General features: G+C 46.2%; 1 protein-coding gene across 2 annotated transcripts; it reads left to right on the forward strand.

The window, feature by feature from the left end:
• Window positions 1-7,254: 7,254 nt before the first annotated feature.
• FAM53C (family with sequence similarity 53 member C) lies at window positions 7,255-20,713 on the forward strand. 2 transcript variants are annotated; one of them, XM_080920180.1, is made up of 5 exons: window positions 7,255-7,303; window positions 10,608-10,837; window positions 11,188-11,245; window positions 15,748-16,532; window positions 17,712-20,713. In XM_080920180.1, exons 2-5 carry the CDS (start codon window positions 10,760-10,762, stop codon window positions 17,967-17,969), a joined length of 1,179 nt encoding a protein of 392 aa, XP_080776306.1. In that variant the 5' UTR covers window positions 7,255-7,303; window positions 10,608-10,759; the 3' UTR covers window positions 17,970-20,713. The 2 variants fall into 2 exon arrangements, with proteins under 2 accessions (XP_080776306.1, XP_080776305.1); XM_080920179.1 differs by lacking the exon at window positions 7,255-7,303 and adding an exon at window positions 7,700-7,757.
• Window positions 20,714-22,216: the final 1,503 nt, after the last annotated feature.

Raw genomic sequence — 22,216 nt, forward strand, 5'->3', positions numbered from 1 at the left:
TCTTGACCAGAAGAAACAAGAAAAGGCTACACGGACCTCCGGTCCCGAATGAACCCTGCAGGGACAATCGGGTACCCTAGATTCCCGGACTGACACCGCTCCCAGCTTACCTTAACTTTAAAGACAGACTTGAATTTTGTGTGAGAAAAAAAAATCCTGCAGGACTGGATGGAAGCGAAGACTCCACCGAAGGAAAAGGAATCTGAGGAACAGAAGCGGTTCTTCGGGTTAAAATAGCATTAAGTAGCCCGAGGTTCAGCTTTGCGGCTTCTCTCCGGAAATAGCTTGAAGGCAAAACCAACAGCTATAGGCCTGACCATTCAAACCTTCCGCTCTCTCAACAACCTATCACCACCCTCCTGTTAGCAGCGTCAGCCAATCATCGCACTAGAACCAGATCCCGCCCCTTGACCAATCGTTAGGCTCGTACCTAGTTGGCCTGGTGCACATTGGCTCTCTCTCTGGCCAATCGCCAGAATTGTGCTCAATTCTCTCCGCCCCAGCAACCCCGGGAGATTTAAATTGTGCTCCGTTAAGGGTGCCTATCTTGAGGACCTGTTTTTGAGTCAAGTGGTTTTTTTTTTTTTTCCTTGCTTCTTTCCTGCGTTGTTACTCTTGGGTTTTGTTACCTTTCGGCTGGAAATAGAGCTCCTGCAGCCGGTGTGGCAGTGGTTGAGGCACAACTGGTGTGTGTTGATGCTGAGCTGTCACTGACCCCTTCCGAGAGGTTTTCAGGATAGAAATTCCTTTTTAGGGAGAGCAGAGGAACGGAACCTTGTGACGTATTCTTTATGACAGGAGGGTTTCATGCTTATAACCCCAGCACTTGGAAGACTGTGATAGAAGTGTCACCGTGAGTTTGAGGGCAGCCTGCCCTACAGAGTGAGTTCCAGATCTCCGTGGGCTAGAGCGAGACCCTGCTTCAAGGAGAACGGGGCGAGTATACTAGTGGTAGTAGTGGTGGTGGTAATAGGAATGGAACTCAGAGCACACTAGACAAGCACTGTCATTTAGCTGTTAGTTCCCACTCCAAGAAATTATTTTTTTTAAGATTTATTTTTAATTATGTGTATATGTGTATGAGCATTTGTGCCAGTTGGAAGGCCAGAGGCAATTCTTTAGAGCTGGAGTTACTGGCAGTTGTGAGGTACCCAACATGGGCAATTTCTCTGCAACAGCAGTATGTACTCTTAACCACCAAACCATCTCTTCAGCTCAGCACACACCCCTCCCCCAATCCAAGAAACTTTTTTTCTCTCAAAACTTTGGAGAGTGGGTGTGAGTATAGATGAAGTAATTGGCCGTGAGTGTGGGGTGCTGGTTAGGTGGGAACTTTTAAATAATGTACATACTAACCACCTGGAGATCTTGAAAAAAAATGTGGACTCTGATTTAGTAGGTTTGGGTTTGGATTTGTAAGCAATTCTCAGTTGATGATGGTGTCTTTGGTCCCAGGACCATATTATTGATTAGCAAAGCATTATAATATACTCTTTGTGTGTTTTGAGACATGATCTCACTGTGTAGCCTAAACTTGTCTTCAGTTTGAAATCCCCCCAGCCTCTTGAAGTCTGGGATTACAGGGGTAATACCACACCCACCCAGTTTCCTCTACTCTTCTTCAGGATACATTTTTCTTTTCTTTCTTTCTTTCTTTTTTTTTTTTTAGTATTTTATTTGTATTTCGTGTGCATTCATGTTTTACCTGAATGAATGTCTGTGTGAAGGTGTGGGATCCCTTAAAACTGGAGTTACAGGCAGTTGTGAGCTGCTATATGAGGGCTGGGAATTGATCCCAGGCCCTTGGGAAGAGCAACCAGTGCATCTAACCATTCAGCCATCTCTCCAGCATTCCTCCCTCCTTTTCATCCTTCCTTCCCTCCCTCCTTCCTTCCTTCCTTCGTTAGTTAAAGCAGGGTCTGGTAAGCCTCAAACTCATGATTCTCCTGCCCTAACCACCTAAATTCTGGGATCACAGGCATGTGTTAACACACTAACCTTGATATTTTTTATAACTAAAAATGTTTGAGCTGAGTATGGTAATGCCCAGTTGTAATCTCAGCATTGCAGAGGCTAAGGAAGGATAATAAGCTTACCAGTCTTAAGCTACATAACAAGACCCAGTATCAAGGAAAACGGTGGGAACTTGGTGGTGAGAGCTTGTCTTCTAAAACCTTATACAGCTGAGGCAGGAGAATCCCAAATTCAATGCCACCTGGGCTATCTAGAAAAACCCTGTCTCAAAGGAAATGTTTTAATTTAAAGCTTAAGTAACTATTTAAAATGCAGGGTAATAGATCTATAGAGGCCCAGGGATGGTTAAGGCCACCAGGTGCTACCCATGCTAATAGCTTGCAGACCACTTTCTGAAAGTCAGAAATACAACCTTTTAAAGATGGACTTCAGGCGTAGGGAAATGGCTCAGTGGGTTAAGGCAAGCAGAAGGACCAGATTTGATTCTAGAACCTGTGTAAATGCTGAGAATGATGGCCTGCCTATTATCTTAGCCTTCAGGAGATAGAAACAATGGCTACCTGGAACAAGCTGGCTAGTCTAATTGTGCTCTCTGGGATCGAGTGGAGATCTTACATCAACATGAAAGGTGAAGATTAAGACACCTGATCTAATGCACAAGCACACACATGCACCCATACATGTGAACAGACTTACACAGCACACACATATGCAAAAGAAAAGAAGCTGGACTTGGCTCACTCCTGTAACCTGAGAGCTTGGGAGGCTGACATAAAAACACTACAATTTGGAAGCTAGTTCCTTTCAAGCCACCAATTGAGGTTGTGGAGAAGACCCTGTCTCAAAATGCCAACAAAACCCCATAACCATTATCTGCTCTGAGGATCTTGGCAGTTACAGTGGCTGAAAAATGTAGCATCTTCGACCTGTTGATTTATTAATATCTCTTTTAGCTGTAGAAACTGATTCCCCGGAAAGGAGGTGTGTGAAATGTCTTTGTCCTTGAAGATAGAGATGGTAAGTGTGGGAGTCACCACAGAGCCTTGTGGTGACAGGTAAGTTGGGAAACATGGCTGGGGTTGGAGGTAGTCTGAGCTTTTATTTTGCCTTGACTTTTTGAGGCACCATGTATACCTCCCTGTAGGTGGGAAGTTGAGACAGATGAAGCGGTCTTGCGGCGGCGGCAGAAGCAGATAGACTATGGCAAGTGCACACCTGGGTACCAGAGCTTTCTGCAGCAGGTTCCCAGGTGAGTGCAGTTGTAGGCAGTCACAACAAGGATGCCAGCCAAGTGGCTGTAGTGCATTGTCAAGTACTGAAAGGAAACTGGGGACTAGGGACAGAGGGTCTGATTCTCCAGCAGTCTAGTCCCCAATACATTTGAGATTTCTCTCAAGTAGAAGTAGTCTTAGCCCAGAAGACTTTCAAAGCTTATCCATGGTTTTCCCCCTAAAGTTGTTCTGTTTTGTTTCTTTTTTTTTTTTTTAATTATTTAATGTGTGTGTTGTGAGTTCAGATGTGCTTGTGGAAGTCAAAGGGTCTTTACTTCCAGGACAGGCTCTTCTGGGACAAAACTAGGTCATCAGGCCTTCCTAGCAAATGTTTTTTTTTTTAACCTCCTAAGCCATCTTGCTGACCCCCACGTTCCTTTTCTTATTAATTTTCTTTGTTGCTGTACAAAGGAATGGTTTCACTGGGATGCCTTCATTATATGAATGTATTTCACTATTATTCATTCATTTAACTTTTTAAGGTTTTTATTATGCATTTATGATTTCCCTGCATGTATATCTATATGCCACCTGCATGGCTGTGGAGGCCAAAAGATGATGTGCGATTCCCTGGAACTGGAACTACAGAAAGTTCTGAACCACCTCGTGGGTGCTGGGAATCAAATCCAGGTCTTCTGAGCCATCTCAGTCCCCCTCTTCTGCTTTCCATAAGTTCCAATATTCTCTTATTCTCTCCTCTGCTCCCTTCAGACCTCTCCCCTCTTCTTCCTCTGTAGTTCCTGTTATTTTTCCATGTACATATGTGAAATGTATCAAAACCTAGATATCATCTTTACTCAAGGACCCACATCATTCAAATTGCGGCTGAAGTAAACATTACAAGGGAACAAGATCCCCTACCCCTTTCTCCTTCTCCATCTGTGTCTCTTAGTCTCAAACTCTCTAGGTAGTTAAGAATGACATTGAACTTTTGTTTTGAGGGCTAACATTTCAGGATGTTAACTGTGTGCCACCAGGCCTGGCTCATTGTATTTGCTGGATTGGAGCATCATCCTGTCCTTGGCTAATCCTGTCTAGGCTTCTGATTTACTGTGAGAAGCAATGAGCAGTGTCCCTTTCCTTTCACTTCAATCTGACCCATATTTGTCATTGTCAGGGCACAACGACAGCCGGGTTTTCACCCTCAAACACCAAACAAAAACAGGAGGTACAGCCGCCGATCCTGGGATGCCCAGATCAGGCAATGGAGAAGAGCCCTGCATACCTGGGACCCCCCAGGCCAGCCTCTCCCTGACAGCCAGGCTGAGGGGTGCGTTTACTAATCTGGCTCTTATGCGTGGTGTGGTCTGAGCTCTACTCTGTCCACTGTGCGGAGATTTAGGTTGTGTTACTGGGTGGAGGGAGGGGGCAGTATCTGCATGAGTGTGTGTTCTCTCATTCTGCTGCCCCTCTAGGGAGGCAACAAAAAACTTCCTAAGGCCAGTGGATTCTACTTTAGATGATCTCCTGGATAACTGGCCCCAGGACCCAGAATCCTCAGAGAATTGGAACAGAGGCGAGGAAGAGGCCCAGGTAGTATTCTCTGGCAAAACCACTGGATCAGGAAAATAGATGGGGCCTAGGCTGTGTAGGCACAAATAAGATAATAGTCCAAAGGAGATGGGGCTGGAGCTCTCCAGCCTCCCTGGATCTGACCTCTCTTCCCCACAGATGAAGGAACTAGGCATGGTGGTACACTCCTGTAAGTGCCACACTGGAAAGAGGAAAGCAGGCACAGCAGGAGTTTTACTTGTGTCATTTAAAGTGATTTTTAGAAAACATTAAAACAAGAGTTCATTACAAAAATTAACAGCAGGGTCAGGAATTTAAAGCCGACAACCTTAGCTACATGAGATCCCTCTGCCAAACAAACACAAGACCTGCAAACAAAGAACAAAAAAAAAAAAAAAAAAAAAAAAGCAAAGCCATCCAAAACGTCCTTGAAAATCGAGAGGCATAACTATGGGTGGTGTTGTTCTGTACAGTTGTCTAAGATCACACACATGAAGATTATATACTCAGGAAACTGTGGGGCCTTTCAAATGAGTCCTCATACATGACTGGCGGTGGTTTTCTTATGCAGTAGTGAACTATAGCAATCCTTGCTCTTGTTTTAGTCTCCCTCCTTCCCTTCCTCCCTTCTCTACTTTCTGTCTTTTTTTATGTTTTTTATTTTCTATTTATTTTTATTTTTCGGTGGTGGCAGTAAGGGGGTAAGATAGCACCTTACTCTGTGGTCCAAGCTGGCCTAGAATGACTGTGGTGTAACCCAGGGAAGCCTTGAGTTCACGGCAGTCCTCCTTCAGTGTCTCACATGCTGGAATTATAATTTTGAACCAAAAAGCATGACTCAGTTTCTTTCAGTGTTTGGCAAATAAGCCAATGTCAGCTTAACTTTCATACAACCATTTAACTTTAGTAAGCATGGTTAGTAATAAAAAGGAACAAGGTGGCTCATACCCATAACCTCAGCACTGGGAGACAAGTCAGGAGCTCAGTGACCAGAAGGCTAGCCTGGTCTATACAGTAAGTTTCAGGACAGCCAGGGTTCACATGAGAACCTATTTCACAACAGAAACAAAACAAACCACCAAAACAAGGGGTTAAGGGTCTCTAATTTTGATATAACTTACCTACCACTTGGGCAGCCATTTAACCTTTCAGGGGGTTAAGGAGTTTCCATTTGGTGATTGAAAGGAAAACAGTAATATATATGTTTACTTAAAGTATATAGTACAACTAGACATGGCAACTTATGTCTGTCATCGCAGCACCTAGGAGGCTGAGGCAGGAAGAACAGAGTTTAAGGACATCTTTATCTACATAGAAGGTCTGAGACTATATGGGACCCTGTCTCAAAGATAAGCAAAGTATGTAGCACAGTGCAGTTGCAGGAAGCCACATCCCCTTTACTCTTTGTCAAAGGAACATGTGCAATGCAAAATAAATCTCCCCACACATTTTTCTTTTTTAGGTCTCACTGTGAAGCCTTGACTGGCTCGGCAGTTGAAAGGCTGCCTGGCTGGCCTGGAAGCAGAGGCAGTCTTCTTGCCTTTGCCTCCTCAGTGCCAGAATTTTAGATGCGTCCCACTTCCCCTGGCCTCCCACCTCAACTTCTTAATACTTTTTTTCATTCTTCTTTTTCAGTTTGCATACTTGAAGGTTCCTGCTTCCTCTCCTCCCCAGTTGAAAGATGAACTTCTCCATCACTAAATCTACTGGTCTACCTCTCCCAGACCAGGGGGATGCAAAATATTCAGAGGAAACACTTGATTTTTAGGGATTTGCTGCTACAACTGTAATAATGGAATGACTGGAATTACCACTTTCTAACCGATTAAAAAAAGGAATCTAAAACTCTGCCCTACATAGTGATCTGAGCATGAAAGTATTTATTGAAAACTTTTTTTTTCTCAGCTGAGATCTTCAATTTACAGAAGAGCCAGGAACCTCTATGGGCTGTCTTCCCTAATTACATCAACATTCAGTCTATTGAAAAAGGACTTAAAACTTTGGCTGAGGTGGGAGGTGGTGATAGTGGTGCACACTTAATAAAAAGGTGGTTTCCAGTTCCTGAAGAGGAAATACAGTAATGTTGACATCGGTTCCTCCTATGTCAGCTTCCTCCCTCCCTCAATCTTAAGTGGTCCAGCTATAACCATCCTGCTCCACCCCCATACACCCCGCAACTGAACCACCTATGATGTCATAATCACAATCCCATTACCTCATCCTGCTTGGGGGGGGGGGCGTAAGGAGGATAGAGAAGGGAGAGAGTGAACAGCCTCGGGCCCGTCTCAGCTTTACAAAGTGTTTTGGGCGAGAACAAATTACAGAGCAAGGGGACACAGGTCCTCAACCGTTATATATGTCAGGTTTATAAAAAGGTCCAGCAGATCGAGCATCTAGAAGAGTGGCTCCGGAGACTCAGAGCAGGCCCTGACCGGCGCTTGGACTACATTTCCCAGCAGCCTTCACGCCGAGGATCAGTCCTTGCCGGGGGAAGGTGGGGGGATGCTTACACAAAGGTGGCTGTGTCAGAAGGGACAGGAAACCAGGTGAGACGACTTTGCCTAATACTGTTTCGTGGTTTGAGTTGAGTCAGATAGTTCAGTTGGGACAATGGTGTAAGGGAAGGAACGGACAATGGCTTTGTTTACCTTTATCCGACATGGCTTCCCCTACGGGCTTCGTGATGTGCTTCCAACTGGGCCCGTCCACTTTCTTCGACGTTTTGGAGGGGGTGATTAGTTAGTGAGGAAACCATCGGGTCCCCAAACCACGGCTCTAGGCTCCTTTCCGACGACACTAATCTGAAAAAGATTGAGGGAGACACCACGTAGGGCTCGGGCCTCTTCGGAAGATTCCGGGGGATTCTGCGAATAGACGCGATCCCCCCCCACTCTCCTCAAAGGCCTGTTGGTTCTTGCCAGCGCCTTTTAAGGGCACCGTGGGGCGAACGGAGCGCTCAGAGCTGCTCCGGCCGCGGCCCAGGGAGCTGTTGGAGCCGCGGTAGGTAGAGGAGGGCAGGTGGTGCTGGGGCCTCGGGGCGGGCACCGCGACCGTCCCTCCCTCTCTCCCCTCCCCCAGTCCAGCCGCTGGTGCGGCGGAGCCTCACTGGCCCTCTCGGCGGGAGAGCACGGGACCCGGTGGGGGAGGGGGTGGCGGAGTGCATGTCCCAGACCCTTCCCATCCCTTGCGTCCTGAGTTCGCTTCCCGCGGTCAGATGGGGAACCAGTATGGAAAGAGGAGAGCGACAGTCTCTCAGAGCAAACCCTGGAGTGCCCCCCCGGGGGGCCAGTAGATGCCCCATGCCCCACCCCGCGGGGACAGGCAGGGCAACAGAGGGAGAGGCTGAAGATTAGAGGGAGCCTAGTCGTTTGCTTTTTCGTCGTGGGGGGATGGGTGCACCCTACTTGTCACCCCTATCTTCACTAGAACCATATGGAAGAAAAGCATTCTAATAACCATTTGCCTTTTCTTGCCTCTCCCTGCCTCGCTTATGTTTTCCTTCAGTTTTTCCAGAGGTGTGGGACTGGGAGACCTGGGGGGAATGCCCCCAGGGGATTTGTGACTTTCTTTTCTCCTGTTCTGACTGGATCTTAGGTTGTCCAGGTTTCAACACAACCTAAGTATCCCTGAAATGCAAGTGTCAGGGGTTGCTTCTACCCAATAGGAGTCGGGGGTCTAGTCGTTATCTTAGGGGGATTGTGGTGGAGGGAGATCCTGGGTTGAGAGTTGGGCCTGGGGTTACTGGGAGGACCGAGCGGCCTGCTTGCTCAGTGAAGGGTTGAGCCTTGTGTGCCAGAAATGTTCAGCTGAGAAGTTTTAACTTGTTTAGTGAAATGTTGAGAGCTGTCTACCCCTCAGATACACAAAATGGAAGGGGAAGGAAGGCCGCCAGAGAGGGTTTCTCACACTTTTCTAAATGTCTGCTTGAGAAAGAGGAGGCCCCTTGCAGAGCTGGTTTGCCTTCTTTTGTGTCCTGGTTTGATTCCTTTGCCCCTCTCAGCCTGGCCTGTTTTAGGAAACTCAGGCTGAGAGTATCAGTTGCGTGGTGGTAGTTGCATTGTTCCAATTACCGCTGTGTGTGGCCACATCCCAACAATTAAAATGCAGAAAAATAGAAAATCACCCTCTTCAGCTGCTCCTAGAGAGGGCTGGGAGTTTGCTGTTTGTCCAAAAGCCTCATGAAATGCTTGAAAAGTTTCTTTGCTCCCTGCTCCTCATGGCTGGTCAGCTTGAAGCCTGGGGTCTCTCTAGGGTGAAATTCTCCACTTCGGTTCCCTTGTTGTTGATATTTGAGGACAGAGTTAGAAAATGGGAGCAGAAGTGATTCAAGCTTTTTCGCTTCTCCCACTAGAACCTGGGAAGCAGGAAGGTGGGACTTTGTTCGGAGGGGTAGTAATAATTATGTGTGGAAACGATAGTTAACCATCGTGATGATTGGCGTCTGTGCCTTTCTTCCAAAGAGCTCCATGTGCATCACAAGGAACTTTGCTCTTCTTTGTCATGCTCCTCTCAAGTGATACCCTCTTTTTTTGCATGGGTGGGAGTGGGCTTTGCCAAAAGGTCACAGGAGGAAGAACCCTTAGGCTCCAACTTAGTGAGCAAGTGAAGGAGGTTGGCATCTAGCCAGAGATAGACGCTTAGCTTTCTTCATCTTAATGATACCACCTCTTTAGGCATACCAAGGCTTTGAAGAACAGCAAAGGGAGAGATAAGAAACTGTCTGTGTGAACTACTTTATATAGGCCAGTTGGTAAGCTATTTTGATATTTCATGTGGCCTCATTCCTGTGATAGAGTAAGGTCATTATGCCCATTTTACGTATGGGTAAGCAGGGATGTTATATGGTTAGCCTAAATTACCTGAGCAAATTGGGTTAAGACTAGTGATGGTAGCAGCTTTTTTTTTCCCCCGGGCTGGCCTTCAGGAACTGTTAAGCTTCTGATTTCACCTCTCAAGATTACAGGTGTCTGCTCAAGAGTTAGCTCTTTTGGTTGGTTGTTTTCTGTACCAGTTAATACTCCAGGACTCTGGTCTTGCTAGTTGGTCATTTATGGGACGAGGTAGAACAAAAGACATTGTTACCCTCCCCTCTCCTCTTCCTTTGTTTGAGCAAGGCCAAAGCCCCTTAGGTAGGCAGTCGTGTGGGGTTTAGAAGCTGCTTGCTGATAAAAATCAGTTTGCTTCAGTCATAAGGAAGAATCTTTGTTAATTATATCCATGGTCTTTGAGTGGGATCATGAAAAAAAAACTTGGTTAGATGAAGTCATGAGTTGTTTTTAATATCTGTAGAGTTGAAATGTGATCGGAACTATCTGACTACCTGATGGATCATTCCCATTGGACGAGAGAATAGCCAGCAGCATCTACTGGGAAATAGTGATGTATCAGCTGTTCATTTAAAATCCTCTTTATTCTGATCTGTAACTGCCCAGCCCTTGCTCCTCTCTCTGTACTATAAACCCTGTGGTTTAGGAGAAGGGTTTCTTTCTTGGCTTCTGGCTGTAAGATAAGAAAAATATTGTGTTAATTTAGTATGGAAATAACCATTTGGTTATCTCATTTGAGCTGTTTTCTAAGTGGTGCTGATACTCTAGGTAGACACAACAGAATTTAAGCCAGGTTAGAAATGGTAAGTAGGCTTCACTTTCCTTGCCAACTCCAGTTTATTTTACTGGATATCAAGAGTGCCAAGTTCAGAGTGTTTCTGAGACTGTCTTTAAGCTTACCAGGAAAGTGCTATGATCAATTGACAGTGTCTGCCAGAGGCTTGGCATAGGGACCCTGTGGTATGTGTGCCATGCCTTCTCCATCTCTAATGTTACTTGGGGCTGACCCCTCTGTCATTGGCAGACGCAGCAGGCATGACTGGAGAGGGAGGTCCCAATGGTGCTAGAACCGTGCTGCAGTGGCAGAAGGTGGCTCATGAGTGAGATCCAGAACAACGACAGGGAAGACATCCATCAATCGCTCCAAAGTGTGCGAGTCAAGTCCTGGGCAGAAACATGATAACCCTGATCACTGAGCAGCTACAGAAGCAGACTCTGGATGAGCTGAAATGCACGCGCTTCAGCATCAGTCTGGTAAAGACCAGTATTTCTGCTCCTTCATCATCTTCCCCCTTTTCTGGAGGCTGTTTGTTGCTACGATTTTACCCATGTTCTATGTTGTATGGTGTGCTTGTACTGGAAAAGCCCACTAACAGCTCAACACCCAGCCCAAAAGGAAGGGGGCAGGGATGCTAAAACTTGGGTGAAAGGGGCTTTGTGATGTTTGAGATATGGCTTGTTTCTCACCAACTTTGGGAAGACACTAGGAAGAGAACACAGGAGTCTAATATCCTGGTAGCCCATGAATTATAGGAAGAATGTAAGAGGTCTCTCAAAATGTCCTTGTCCTGAACCCAAATAATGATGGATGGTCTCTCTCTTAGCCTTTGCCTGATCATGCAGACATACCCAACTGTGGGAACCCTTTCCAGCTTGTGTCTGGTAAGGAATCTGCGGTTTCTATGTACTATATGTTTGTTTGTGCTTCTGTCCTCACGTCTTTCCTTGATTTTTAATGACCACACCTGATCAGCCTATCTCTAGTTTTTGTGGTGGTCTTTTTTTGTTTGTTTTGAGACAGGGTCTCACTGTGTAGATCAGGCTGGCCTTGAGTTATACAGATCTCCTGCCTCTGCCTCCAGAGTGCTAGTATTAAGGTATCCAGCCTCCACACCAGCTTGGGTTTTTTGTTTGTTTTTCAAGCCATCTCAAGTGCTGGGATTAAAGATGTGCACCACTACTGCCTGGCCACCAGCTTGGTTTTGTTGTTGTTTTGTTTTTTAATCTTTTGATTTTTGTCAGTGCCAACTTCTGAGAGTGCTATTTATCTCTATTGTCCTGTAGGAAAATCATTTGTTAGTTTGTCCTTTTGTAATTAAGGCAGGATCTTGTAGCCCAGGCTGACCTAGAACTCTTAACAGTATTGCTACTGAGTGCTAGGTTACAATGTGAGCCCAGAACAGTTTAACTTTTCTAATGTAATTGCTTTGAAGAGGTAAAACATTTACATAGTATAAAAAGAGCAAAAATATTATGTTGGCAAAAGTCATCCTCTGGATGTAGCTCCTAGCTCTTTTCTGAAAGTACCTTCTGAAAGCAGTAGCTCAGTGACAGGGCATCTGGCCGCCAAGTCAAGCCCTTCCTGTGTATGGCATGGAGAGGTAACGCCTATCACTAGTTTTTGGTTTTTACACTTAGTATATAAAATGTATGTACAAATGTGCCACAGTGTGTGGAGGTCAGAGGACAATTTGTAGGAATTGTCTCCCACCACATGGGTCCCAGGGATGATTAAACTCAGGTCATTAGGCTTGGCCTGAAGCATTCACGCCTTGAGCCATTTTGTTGACCTACACCTTTCTTCCTTTCCATTCGTGGGGTGGGGTGGGGTGGGCAGGCTGTGTATGCATGCTGAGGTACAAGGGCAGCCTTGGGAGTTGGTTTTCTCTTTCTACCATGTAGCTTCTAGAGATTGGGGATCTAAGTGATCAGCCTTCACAGCAAGTACATTTATCACTTCTGGATTAGACTCTGTTAACTAGTCTCTTATACACATATCCAACTAGAATTTTTTCTTTTTTGATGGTACTTGAGATTGAGCCTAGGGCTAAGACATTCTAAGCAAGTGCTCTTGTGGGACTGCGTCTGCAGCTCTCCTTCCTTTGTTTTGAACTTGCTGTGTACTCGAGGCTGGTGTTGAATGCTGATCCTCTGCCTCCGCCTCCTGTAATCAGGATGACAGGTGTGTGCCACTGTGGCTGACCTGCCTGCTCTTTTATTTTGAAATAGAGTTTTTGCTTGGTTTTGCTTTTTAATTTCACAGACTGGTTTTGAATTTGTAACTACCTGCCTCAGCCTGTGGGGTTACAAGTCTATGCCACAGGGCCTAGCTTAGAATTTCTAGTTTTTAAAATTATACTTATCGAGGGGCAGGGTATGTGTATATCATGGCCTGTGGGAGTCAGGCTGGTTCTTTCCTTCTGTGTGTGTCTCAGGGATGAGCTCGGGTCATCACGCTCAGCAGCATGCTAGCCCCTGGATATTTATGTAACAGGTAGAAGCGAATATGAGTCTTTCTTCATTGTTACTTTTTTGGCACAGAAAGTTTTCTACTAGTCTGTGTTTTGTTAAAGTTTAGTGCACCATGGCTCTGTGTTAGTTTACTTAACTCCCTGTTAATATGGCTGTGGGCAGTTTGCAGTCTTCTAGTTTGGAGATATATGTGCATGTGTCATATGTGCATGCGTATGTATGGATACAAAAAGCACTGAAGCCAGAGCAGGGCCCAGACGTTCTGCTCCGTCCCTCTCTAGAGCAGGGCCCAGATGTTCTGCTCTGTCCCTCTATCTTATTCCTATGAGACAGTCTTTTGTTGACCCTGGAGGTAGGCTGGCAGCCTCCTGTCTCCACCTTCCAGGCTAAATTTTCTATTCTTTACCGAGAACTGTAGTGAATCCAAACTCTACTCCTTATGCTTATGTGAGCAAGTTGTCGCCTGCCTCACCACCTCTCCAGAACTGCAGGGAATAACTTCTTCTCCAGGTCATTTCTGATATATGAAGATATATCTGAAATGTCAATTCCTTCATTATGAATTAATCCAAGGCCTGTGATCATGAGCATAACTGAGACAAAGCAGAAGCTCTCTAGCCCATGTTGCTGGGCTGCCACACATCTGTCCTGGGCACCTGGCAAGGGAGGCATGTGGGCCAAAGCTGCCACTGTCACCCTTTCTCTGAAGCACTTGTTGAAAGCCAGGTATTAGGTCATGAGGATCCATGACCCTGCCTTAGGAAGGTTAGTGAGGTGAGGAACTGTTGACCACTTCTGTCATCAAGTCTCACTTCATATCACTTTGATTTGTGACTTTTCTAGAGAATTCTTGAAAGAATAGCTCACAATTTTTCCTAAATCAGTCTTGCATGAGAATGTAGAGGCAAGAGGTTGAAGCAGCTCTTGAGAGGCAGAGGCAATAAAGACTGTATAGCAAATTAGAGGCCAGTTTGGATTACATGAGACCCTGTCTCGAAGAAGGTTACAATTTGGGAGGACTGGGAAGGTGGCTCTGTTGGTAAAGTGCTTGTATTGTAAGCATTTGGCTTTGTTTGGGTCCTCAACATCCACATAAAAGCCAGATATGGTGGCAGAGTCTATAATTCTAGTACCTTAGTACCTAAAGAGGTAGAGACAGGTTGGCCAGCCAGCCTACCCAAATTGATGAGCAACAGGTTCAGTGAGAGTCCCTATCTCAACCAAAAAAAAAAAAAAAAAAAAAAAAAAAAGGAGCAGGCAGGATGTCAAAGCTCTCAGTGACCTCAATTTCATCCATAAGTGGTAGAAGGAGAGACATTTCTCCAAGTTGACCTCTGACTTTCACATACATGATTGTCTTGATGTGTATGTATATACACACATACATGCATATACCGATAAATAAATGTAATCTAAAAAATAAAATGAATGAGCGAGAGACATCATATTGTTGACGTGTGGCTCAACATGTGTGGGCTCTTGTCCATACTCACATGAACATGTGCACACAAGTGAATAAAAAAAACACATTCATCCTCTAAAAGTTGCAGTTCTGGTTAGAATGCAGTATAGATCACTCCTTTAAACCGGTTCCTTTTTTGTTGTTGTTGGTTTTTGTTTTGTTTTGTTTTCTTACTTTTGGTAGGTACAGGGAGTTTGCCTCTTGTTATTTATGTAACCCAGGTTGGCCTTAATTCAATATGTAGTTGTCAATTCCTGTGAACTCCTTATTTTTTTGCCTTCATCTGTGTGGATTCCTGGATTGTAGACCCAAGCCACTGTACCTGGCTTGGTCCTCTGATCTGTTTGGCTTTAAAAGAAGGCCATAAGCTAGGCAGTGTGGTGTACACCTTTATTTATTTACTTATTTTTTAAGATTTATTTATCTTATATGAGTACACTGTAGCTGTTTTCAGACATACCAGAGAAGGCATCAGATTACAGATGGTTGTGAGCCACCCTGTGGTTGCTGGGAATTGAACTCAGGACCTCTAGAAGAGCTGTCAGTGCTCTTAACCACTGACCCATCTCTCCAGCCCAGTGCACACCTTGAATCCCAGCACTTGGGAGGCAGAAGTAGGTAGATGTCTGAGTTCAAGGCCAGCCTGGTCTGCATAATAAGTTTCAAGGCAACAGGGCTATATAGTAACATATAGTCTCAATAAATTTCAAAAGTATATAATGAAGGCCTAAGGAGATGGGAACCAGAGTGTATATACACAAATACAGGGGAACAAAGGCAGCCCAGAGTCTTAGGGTTTCTCAAGCACATGCTCTGTCATCAGACCCACAAAGACCCTGCCTTTCCTAGGAATAAAATGATCTCTTACCTGCCTGATTACTTCTCCAGACAGCTCTGCCTGTCTTACCCCTGGAGACACAGGAGAAGGGAAAAGGCCTGGTTTTCAGAATGCAGGCTGGGAGCAGAGAAGAATAAGTTGTAGGCAGAGATAAGACATTGGAGGGGTGTAAGTGGGAATAGACAAAGACATGCAGGTTTGTTTGTTTGGGGTTTTGGGGGTTTTTTTGAAACAGGGTTTCTCAGTATATCTGAGCTGTCCTGGAACTCACTCTGTAGACCAGGCTGGCTTAGAACTCAGAAATCCACCTGCCTCTGCCTCCCTAGTTGCTGGGATTAGAGGCATTGCATTTTTGAGAGGGAGTGACAGACGTTGTATAAACCTTCCTTGTGCCAGGTGGGTTCTTAAGATGAAAGTAACATAGTGCAGTTAAGTTTAGATTCTGTTTTGTTCCTTTAATAGCTGTGCCTGTCAACCTTGGACAAGCACAGTCACAGTACTACCTTCATGGGGACTTTTGTGAAACGACATGAAGTGTTTATTACATTCTGTGGTACAGAAGCTCTTGTAATGTGTTAGCCATTAACACACTTCATTATGAATGCCTTTCAGAAGGTGCTTCCTGGAGGGGCCTGCCCCACTGTTCCTGTGCTGAGTTCCAGGACAGCCTCAACTTCAGCTACCATCCCTCAGGCCTAAGCCTGCACCTCAGACCACCCAGTCGGGGAAACTCCCCACAGGAGCAGCCCCTTTCCCAAGTACTGAGCCCTGAACCCCCAGACCCAGAGAAGCTTCCTGTGCCCCCTGCCCCTCCATCCAAGAGGCACTGCCGCTCACTCTCGGTGCCTGTGGACCTGTCTCGCTGGCAGCCAGTGTGGCGGCCCGCCCCCTCCAAGCTGTGGACTCCCATCAAGCACCGGGGCAATGCTGGAGGGGGTGGGCCGCAGGTGCCTCACCAGAGCCCTCCGAAGCGGGTCTCCAGCCTCAGGTTCCTCCAAGCTCCCAGTGCCTCTTCTCAGTGTGCCCCAGCCCACAGACCCTACAGCCCTCCTTTCTTCAGCCTGGCCCTGGCCCAAGATTCCTCCCAACCCTGTGTCACCTCCCCTCAGAGTGGTTCTTGGGAGAGTGATGCTGAGTCTCTGTCACCCTGCCCACCCCAGCGCCGCTTCTCCCTGTCACCCAGCCTGGGCCCACAGGCAAGCCGCTTCCTGCCCTCTGCCCGGAGCTCCCCTGCATCTTCCCCAGAGCTGCCCTGGAGACCCCGAGGTCTCCGCAACCTTCCCCGAAGCCGCTCACAGCCTTGTGATCTGGATGCCCGAAAAACTGGTGTCAAGCGGCGTCATGAGGAGGACTCCCGGCGCCTGCGGCCTTCGTTGGACTTTGACAAGATGAATCAGGTGGGACTAGTAGACCAGAAACTGTAAACATCTCCTAGTTTCATACCTTCTGGCAAGGCCTCCCTGGGGACTCTTCTGTCTAGAGTTTATACAAGAAAACCATCCTGGAACGATTGAATTTTAACCTTTAATGTCTTCTGCCCTGTCAAGTTAGTCCTTAGTGTTGGTCACAGGGCTCTGAGGATTTGTTCAGCCCCTCAGGAATTGTTCATGGCAAAGTCTATGTACTTGAGTCTGCTTAGGCACTGGCGACAACAGTGGTTAAATAAGCAGATGGTGGTGTTGCCTGCCCTGGAGCTTATATAAATGAGGGGTTTTGTTGTTTGTTTTTGTTGTTTTGGTTTGGTTTTGAATAAGGTCTATTTAGCCCAGGCAGGCTTCAGCCTCCTGAGCTGTGAGATTTCAGGTTTTACCACACCCGTCATAATTCCCAGCTTCCATTCTTTTTTTATGGCTCTTGGGAGTGAGTGAACTGTGTCCTTGGGCATGCTGTGCCACAGAGTTAATAATATCGCTCCCTGAGAACCCATTGTTGCTTTGGTTTGGTTTTTTGAGACAGGGTCTCATAGTTACAGTCCTAGCTGGCCCAAATGCACTATGTGGGAAGACACCCCTTAACTTGCAGAGATCGGCCTGCCTCTACCTCGCAGGTGCTGGAAGCTGGGCCAGGGGGTGGTGGTGCAGGCCTTTAAATCCTGCTCAGGGAGGCAGAGGCAGGCAGATCTCTGTAAGTTTGAGATCAGCCTGGTCCAGTACAAAGCAAGTCCCAGGACAGCCGAGGCTACAGAGAGAAACCCTGTTAAAAACCAAAATAAAAAGGTGAGGACAGGGGTTCTTTGCACACTAAATGTTCCACATTTTATGATTTGGTGTCTTACTCAAAAGCCTAGAATTTCAAGTGTAACTGAGAGGAACACTTTACATTTTGGTAGGCCAGGAGAGATGGCTCAGTAGTAAGAACATAGGTGAGCTTCCAGAGAACCTGAGTTTGTTTTCCAGCACCTGCATCGTGGCTGTCTAGTTCCGGAGGGTTTGGTGCCCTCCAGTGCTCTCTGCAAGCACACGGAGTACACACATGTAGGCAAAACTCTCATACACAGAAAACAGGAAATTTAAGTTGTTTTTTTAAATTTAAGTTACTTTGGGAAAACACTGTTTTTGTTTTAACTTTGTCGGCAGAAACCATACTCAGGAGGTCTCTGTCTCCAAGAAACAGCCCGAGAAGGCAGCAGCGTCTCTCCACCGTGGTTCATGGCCTGTAGTCCCCCACCTCTTTCTGCTTCCTGCAGTCCCGTTGAGGGGTCATCCCAGGTGCTGAGTGAAAGCGAAGAGGAGGAAGAGGGGTCTGTGCGGTGGGGACGGCAGGCACTGAGCAAGCGGACACTGTGTCAGCAGGACTTCGGGGACCTGGACCTCAATCTGATTGAGGAAAACTAAAAGTGAGAGGCTGCTTCCTGGGCCCGTGCAGACTGTCTAATGGCTACTAACACGTGTGAAGGCCCAAGGCTGAGGGCCCAGCCTGGGAAAGGGGATGAGTGGAGGGCTCCGACTCAGGGCAGCCCAAGTCTTCCTGCTCCAGCAAACTCGACCATGCCAAGAGACTGGCCGGGACAAGATAAATGGAGCTGGTGGCGGGAGGGACAGCCCCAGAGCAGACCCTCCCCATGGCGGCCCTGAGTGTGAGTATTCCTGCCACTGACAGCAGTGGGCAGGGAAGGAAGGGGTCTGCTGACCCCAGCTCGGGGAATTTCACTAGCCCCTTTGCTTCAAAGGGCACTTGTGTCTTAGAATTTGGCCAGGGTGGGGGGGGTTCGGTCAGCCTCCTCGGAGAAATTGTGTGAGTGTGTGTGCGCGCATGGGTGTGTACTTGAGGAAAGGTGTGTTTGTATAGCCTTAGGGAAGGAAGGCAGTTGCTCCTTTAACAGCAGAGCATCAGGATGCCCCTAAGAATCTTGGTTTCTTGTTTTCTTAATATAACATTGGGCTTGTTCAAGGTGTCAAAAGGAGAAATCTTTTTTTGTTTTGTTTTCTTTTTTTTTTATTTTTATTTCTTGTTAATTGCTCTGAGCCAGGCTTTTAAGTTCATAGCACCGCTGCTCTGCACATGGCTCTGGTTTGGGGTCTAGCAGAATCTTTTGAGAACTGTGATTTCAGCTAATGGTCTTTTCTTCCGTCCCGCCCTCCCTCACTAGATGAATCTAGTGTTGAGGGCTTGTGAGGCAGTCACCACACTCACTGTTTTTATCAGATTGTCTAAGCTGCATGCAGCCTGCCTCTCGTTCTCTGAGAAGGTGCCAACAGATGTACAACTGAGGCAGAGCTGAGGAGGTCCCCGCTCTCTTCTTCACCAAGGGGACCTTTCCTTTTCTGATCTTACAAGTCAGAGAAAAAGTTGATCTCCAGACTATGTTGAGGTGGACCGGCAGCAGGAGTGGTGTCGTGACATTTATCCCACAAATCCTTGAGGCCACCCCAGCACTGCCTTTTGGAAGCTGGCTGTAGGGGAACTTCTTGCAAGGTCTAGGCCCAGTCTCTTTCTGATCTGCTTGAAAAAAGATGAAGGGTGTTCAGCATTTAATAGTTTGCTTGTCTTCCACACTTGCCAGGAAATGTTTATTTGCCTCTAATTGGCCCTGAGAGACCACAGAGAGGCTGGGGCTCACTGAGGGGTTGGCTGGGGATGTGTAAAAGCAAAGGCTAGGAGAAGCAGCTGGGAGTTTGTTGTTATTGGATTGAATTTCTTTTTTTTGTTTCTTACCCACAACTTGAGCCAGTGCAGCAGAGCCCAGTGGCTAGAGTGATGGACTCACAGATTGCAGATGCCTTGGTAGGGCTGGCACCTGTGGGCATGCATGAGAAGCTGCCACCATTGCCGTCTGGGAAGCTCTGTTTAGAACACCCTGTGTAACGAAATTGGACCTGCCCTAACCATTTATTATAGTAAGGGCATATTTCTGTTCAATTTCCATGGTGTCTTAAGGCCCAGTTCCTAATGTTAGAGAAGATAAGCGAAGTCATGTTCTTTCTTCCTTGTGGAATTGAGCCTGATGTGTAATGTCTCCCACATGTTAATAGGAATACTATTGAGGCTTCAGACTCTGCCTCCACTTCAGGGGAGGTAGCCGTGTCTTCTTAAACCTGTGGCTCTTAGAGGTTCTACCTTTCCAAGGCTCCTCCCTGTCTCCTGGCTAGTTACCACATCTTACCACTGGGCTACCAGTCTCTAAGGACCTAACAGAGACTCTCTTGAGAATCCAGGGAAACTGAGCCCGGTAATTATTGTAGGTTTCATTTTTCCCTGGTTCTCCCTCTTTGGTCCATAATTTCCCTGGTGCCAGCTTCTTTTCCACCTGGGGCATCCTCATCCCTGGGCTCTCTGCTGCAGATGGTAGTGCCAGCCTCCAGTAGGTCACTGGCAGTGCCAGTGGGGTCTCTGCAGGCCCTAAGTTTAAGTGATGGCAGTGATTCTGCCTCCAACCTGGCTTTCCCAAAGCCCTTAGGTCACCACCCTTGGGGAAGGAGGCCTACAATTGTCATATTTAATTCCATTACTTTAAGTCTGGAATGTTAAACTAGGCAGAACTATCATCTTGCTTCCCAGTTTAAATGCCTTTGGCCCTGGAACAAGCCTTTTCAAGACGTGAATCATTTGTTTTACACAGTAGATCTGTTCCAACAGTTCTGTGTAAACCAAACGCTATTTTTTAATGCATTTGGACTGCTGACCATGTAAAAGCAGAGCCTTTGATTGCTTCTTTTGTAAAGCAAGCAACCTCCCTCTACTTTAGCCAGTCTCATTATTTGGGTTTTCACACATTGGGCTTACCCAGAGTGGAGCACACCTCCTGGGCTTGTGGCTGATGCCGTGTAGATGTCTGCATCTGTGCTGCGTGTGTGGTGTGGCTGGCCAGCAGGTGAGTATTACTGCGTGTGTGAGTGAAGCCACTCCCAGGCTGATGCTCTCCTCCTGTGCCCGGTGACTGCCCAATAGCAGCTCCAGCTGCCCTTCATTCCCACCTGCTGCCAAAGTCCCTGTGCTAATGGGATTACAGAAACAAAAAGTGGAAAATTTTTTCGTAAACTTTGTTTTATATTAAAAAAATCCATAAGTCTGTGTGTGTTAAAATATGAGGTTCTGCCTCTGTGGCTGTGTTTGAAAAAATAAAGTTTTATTAGAATAATCCATTTTCCCAAGCAACCTTGTGTACTATAGTGTCTTTTTCCCTTATGTGTGCACACGTGCCTGCACAAGCTCGCGCGCGCACACACACACACAAAGAGGGAGAGGAAGAAATAGTGAAGGTCACTTAACTTCCCAATCCCTTTAAGAGCTAGGCCATTCCAAAAGGGTCACTAGACCCTCTCTGATCAGTTCTGTTGCCTGGGATTCTGGCAATATGGCTTGGTCCCTATTTTCCTCACACTTAACACACGTCTTTTCTGACATTCCCTTTTCCAGCTAGTTAAAGTCAAGTACTAATACATTCCAATTCCCTGAGATATGCCTCATGGAACAGTTAGAAACCTGACTGGGCTGATTCATAGGCTTTGGATAAGAAAGAGAAAGTCTCTTCACATTCTATATACTGGAGAGATGGAGATTTAGTCATCAGAATTCAGATTCCAAAGACCTGGGTAACGTTTCCCTCTTAAAAATCCTGTTTGCAGAATTACCCTAACAGCAAGAAAAGGACACCTTCCTTTATGCTTGTATTGGTTCCCAAAACAGTGTTGCTGCGTTCTTGCCTTGCCTTTCCTAGTCCACTCTTCTTATGTTAACATTTTCCTAATGTGTGTGATGAAATATAGTCACTTAGCCAAGCAAGAGCCTCTGCCCATAAAGCTTAGCCTTTCTTACCAGGCTGAAGGAAGAGGTTGCTTAGCTTACGTCCTCTTTTTCCTGCTTCTCATTTTTGGTACTCATCTTGGAATACCAATGAAATGTGCAGGGCAGGATTGCCTTTGCTACCTGCAGCAGGAACCTTTGGACGAAAATACTCTAGAATGGGAGTTGCCTCCTGCCCTAGAAACAAAGGAGGAGGGATTTTGGAGATGAACTTACAGGGTTGAAGAAGCTTCTGTTAACAGATTTTTCATTCTTTACAACTATTCTGTTTCACCTTGGCTTGAGCAAGGGGGAAATGTGAACATCTAAGATGACATGGGCATGCATGCCCTTGTTCTAACTTTTAGCTTTATAGTTGGTTTTAGTTATTTTCTTTGGTGTGTGTGTGCACCCATGTGTGCGTGTATGTTTCTAGGGACAAAAACAAGGAAGGGAATACACATTATATTCTCTCACTTAGCTGTATCCCCAGCTCTATGGTTCTGTTCATTTTCTGTGAGGTCAGATGGGTTAATCACTTCCATTGCTCAAGTCTCTTATAGGAAAGAAGTAAATTTTATGAGAGCAGGGATTGTTTTATTTAGTGTTATGGCCTCAATGCTTTGGAATTTTTCTGGCATATTTTACTTGTTGGATGAATCTCTCCTTTGCTAAGCCTATGCTAAGCTTAAATATAGTTGTCACTGGTGCTGTTGAAAACCAGCCTTAGATACTGGGGGGTGGTTAAAGCTCCATATGGGAGGAAGAACCTTCAGTGGTTAATTTGGTAGAAGAGATGCAAGGCAGATAGGTCCTACATGAATTCACCGGTTTCCTTCTATGAATAATTTATGGACCA

This window comes from Micromys minutus (genome assembly GCF_963924665.1).
Source record: "Micromys minutus genome assembly, chromosome: 8".
Taxonomy (NCBI): Eukaryota; Metazoa; Chordata; class Mammalia; order Rodentia; family Muridae; genus Micromys; species Micromys minutus.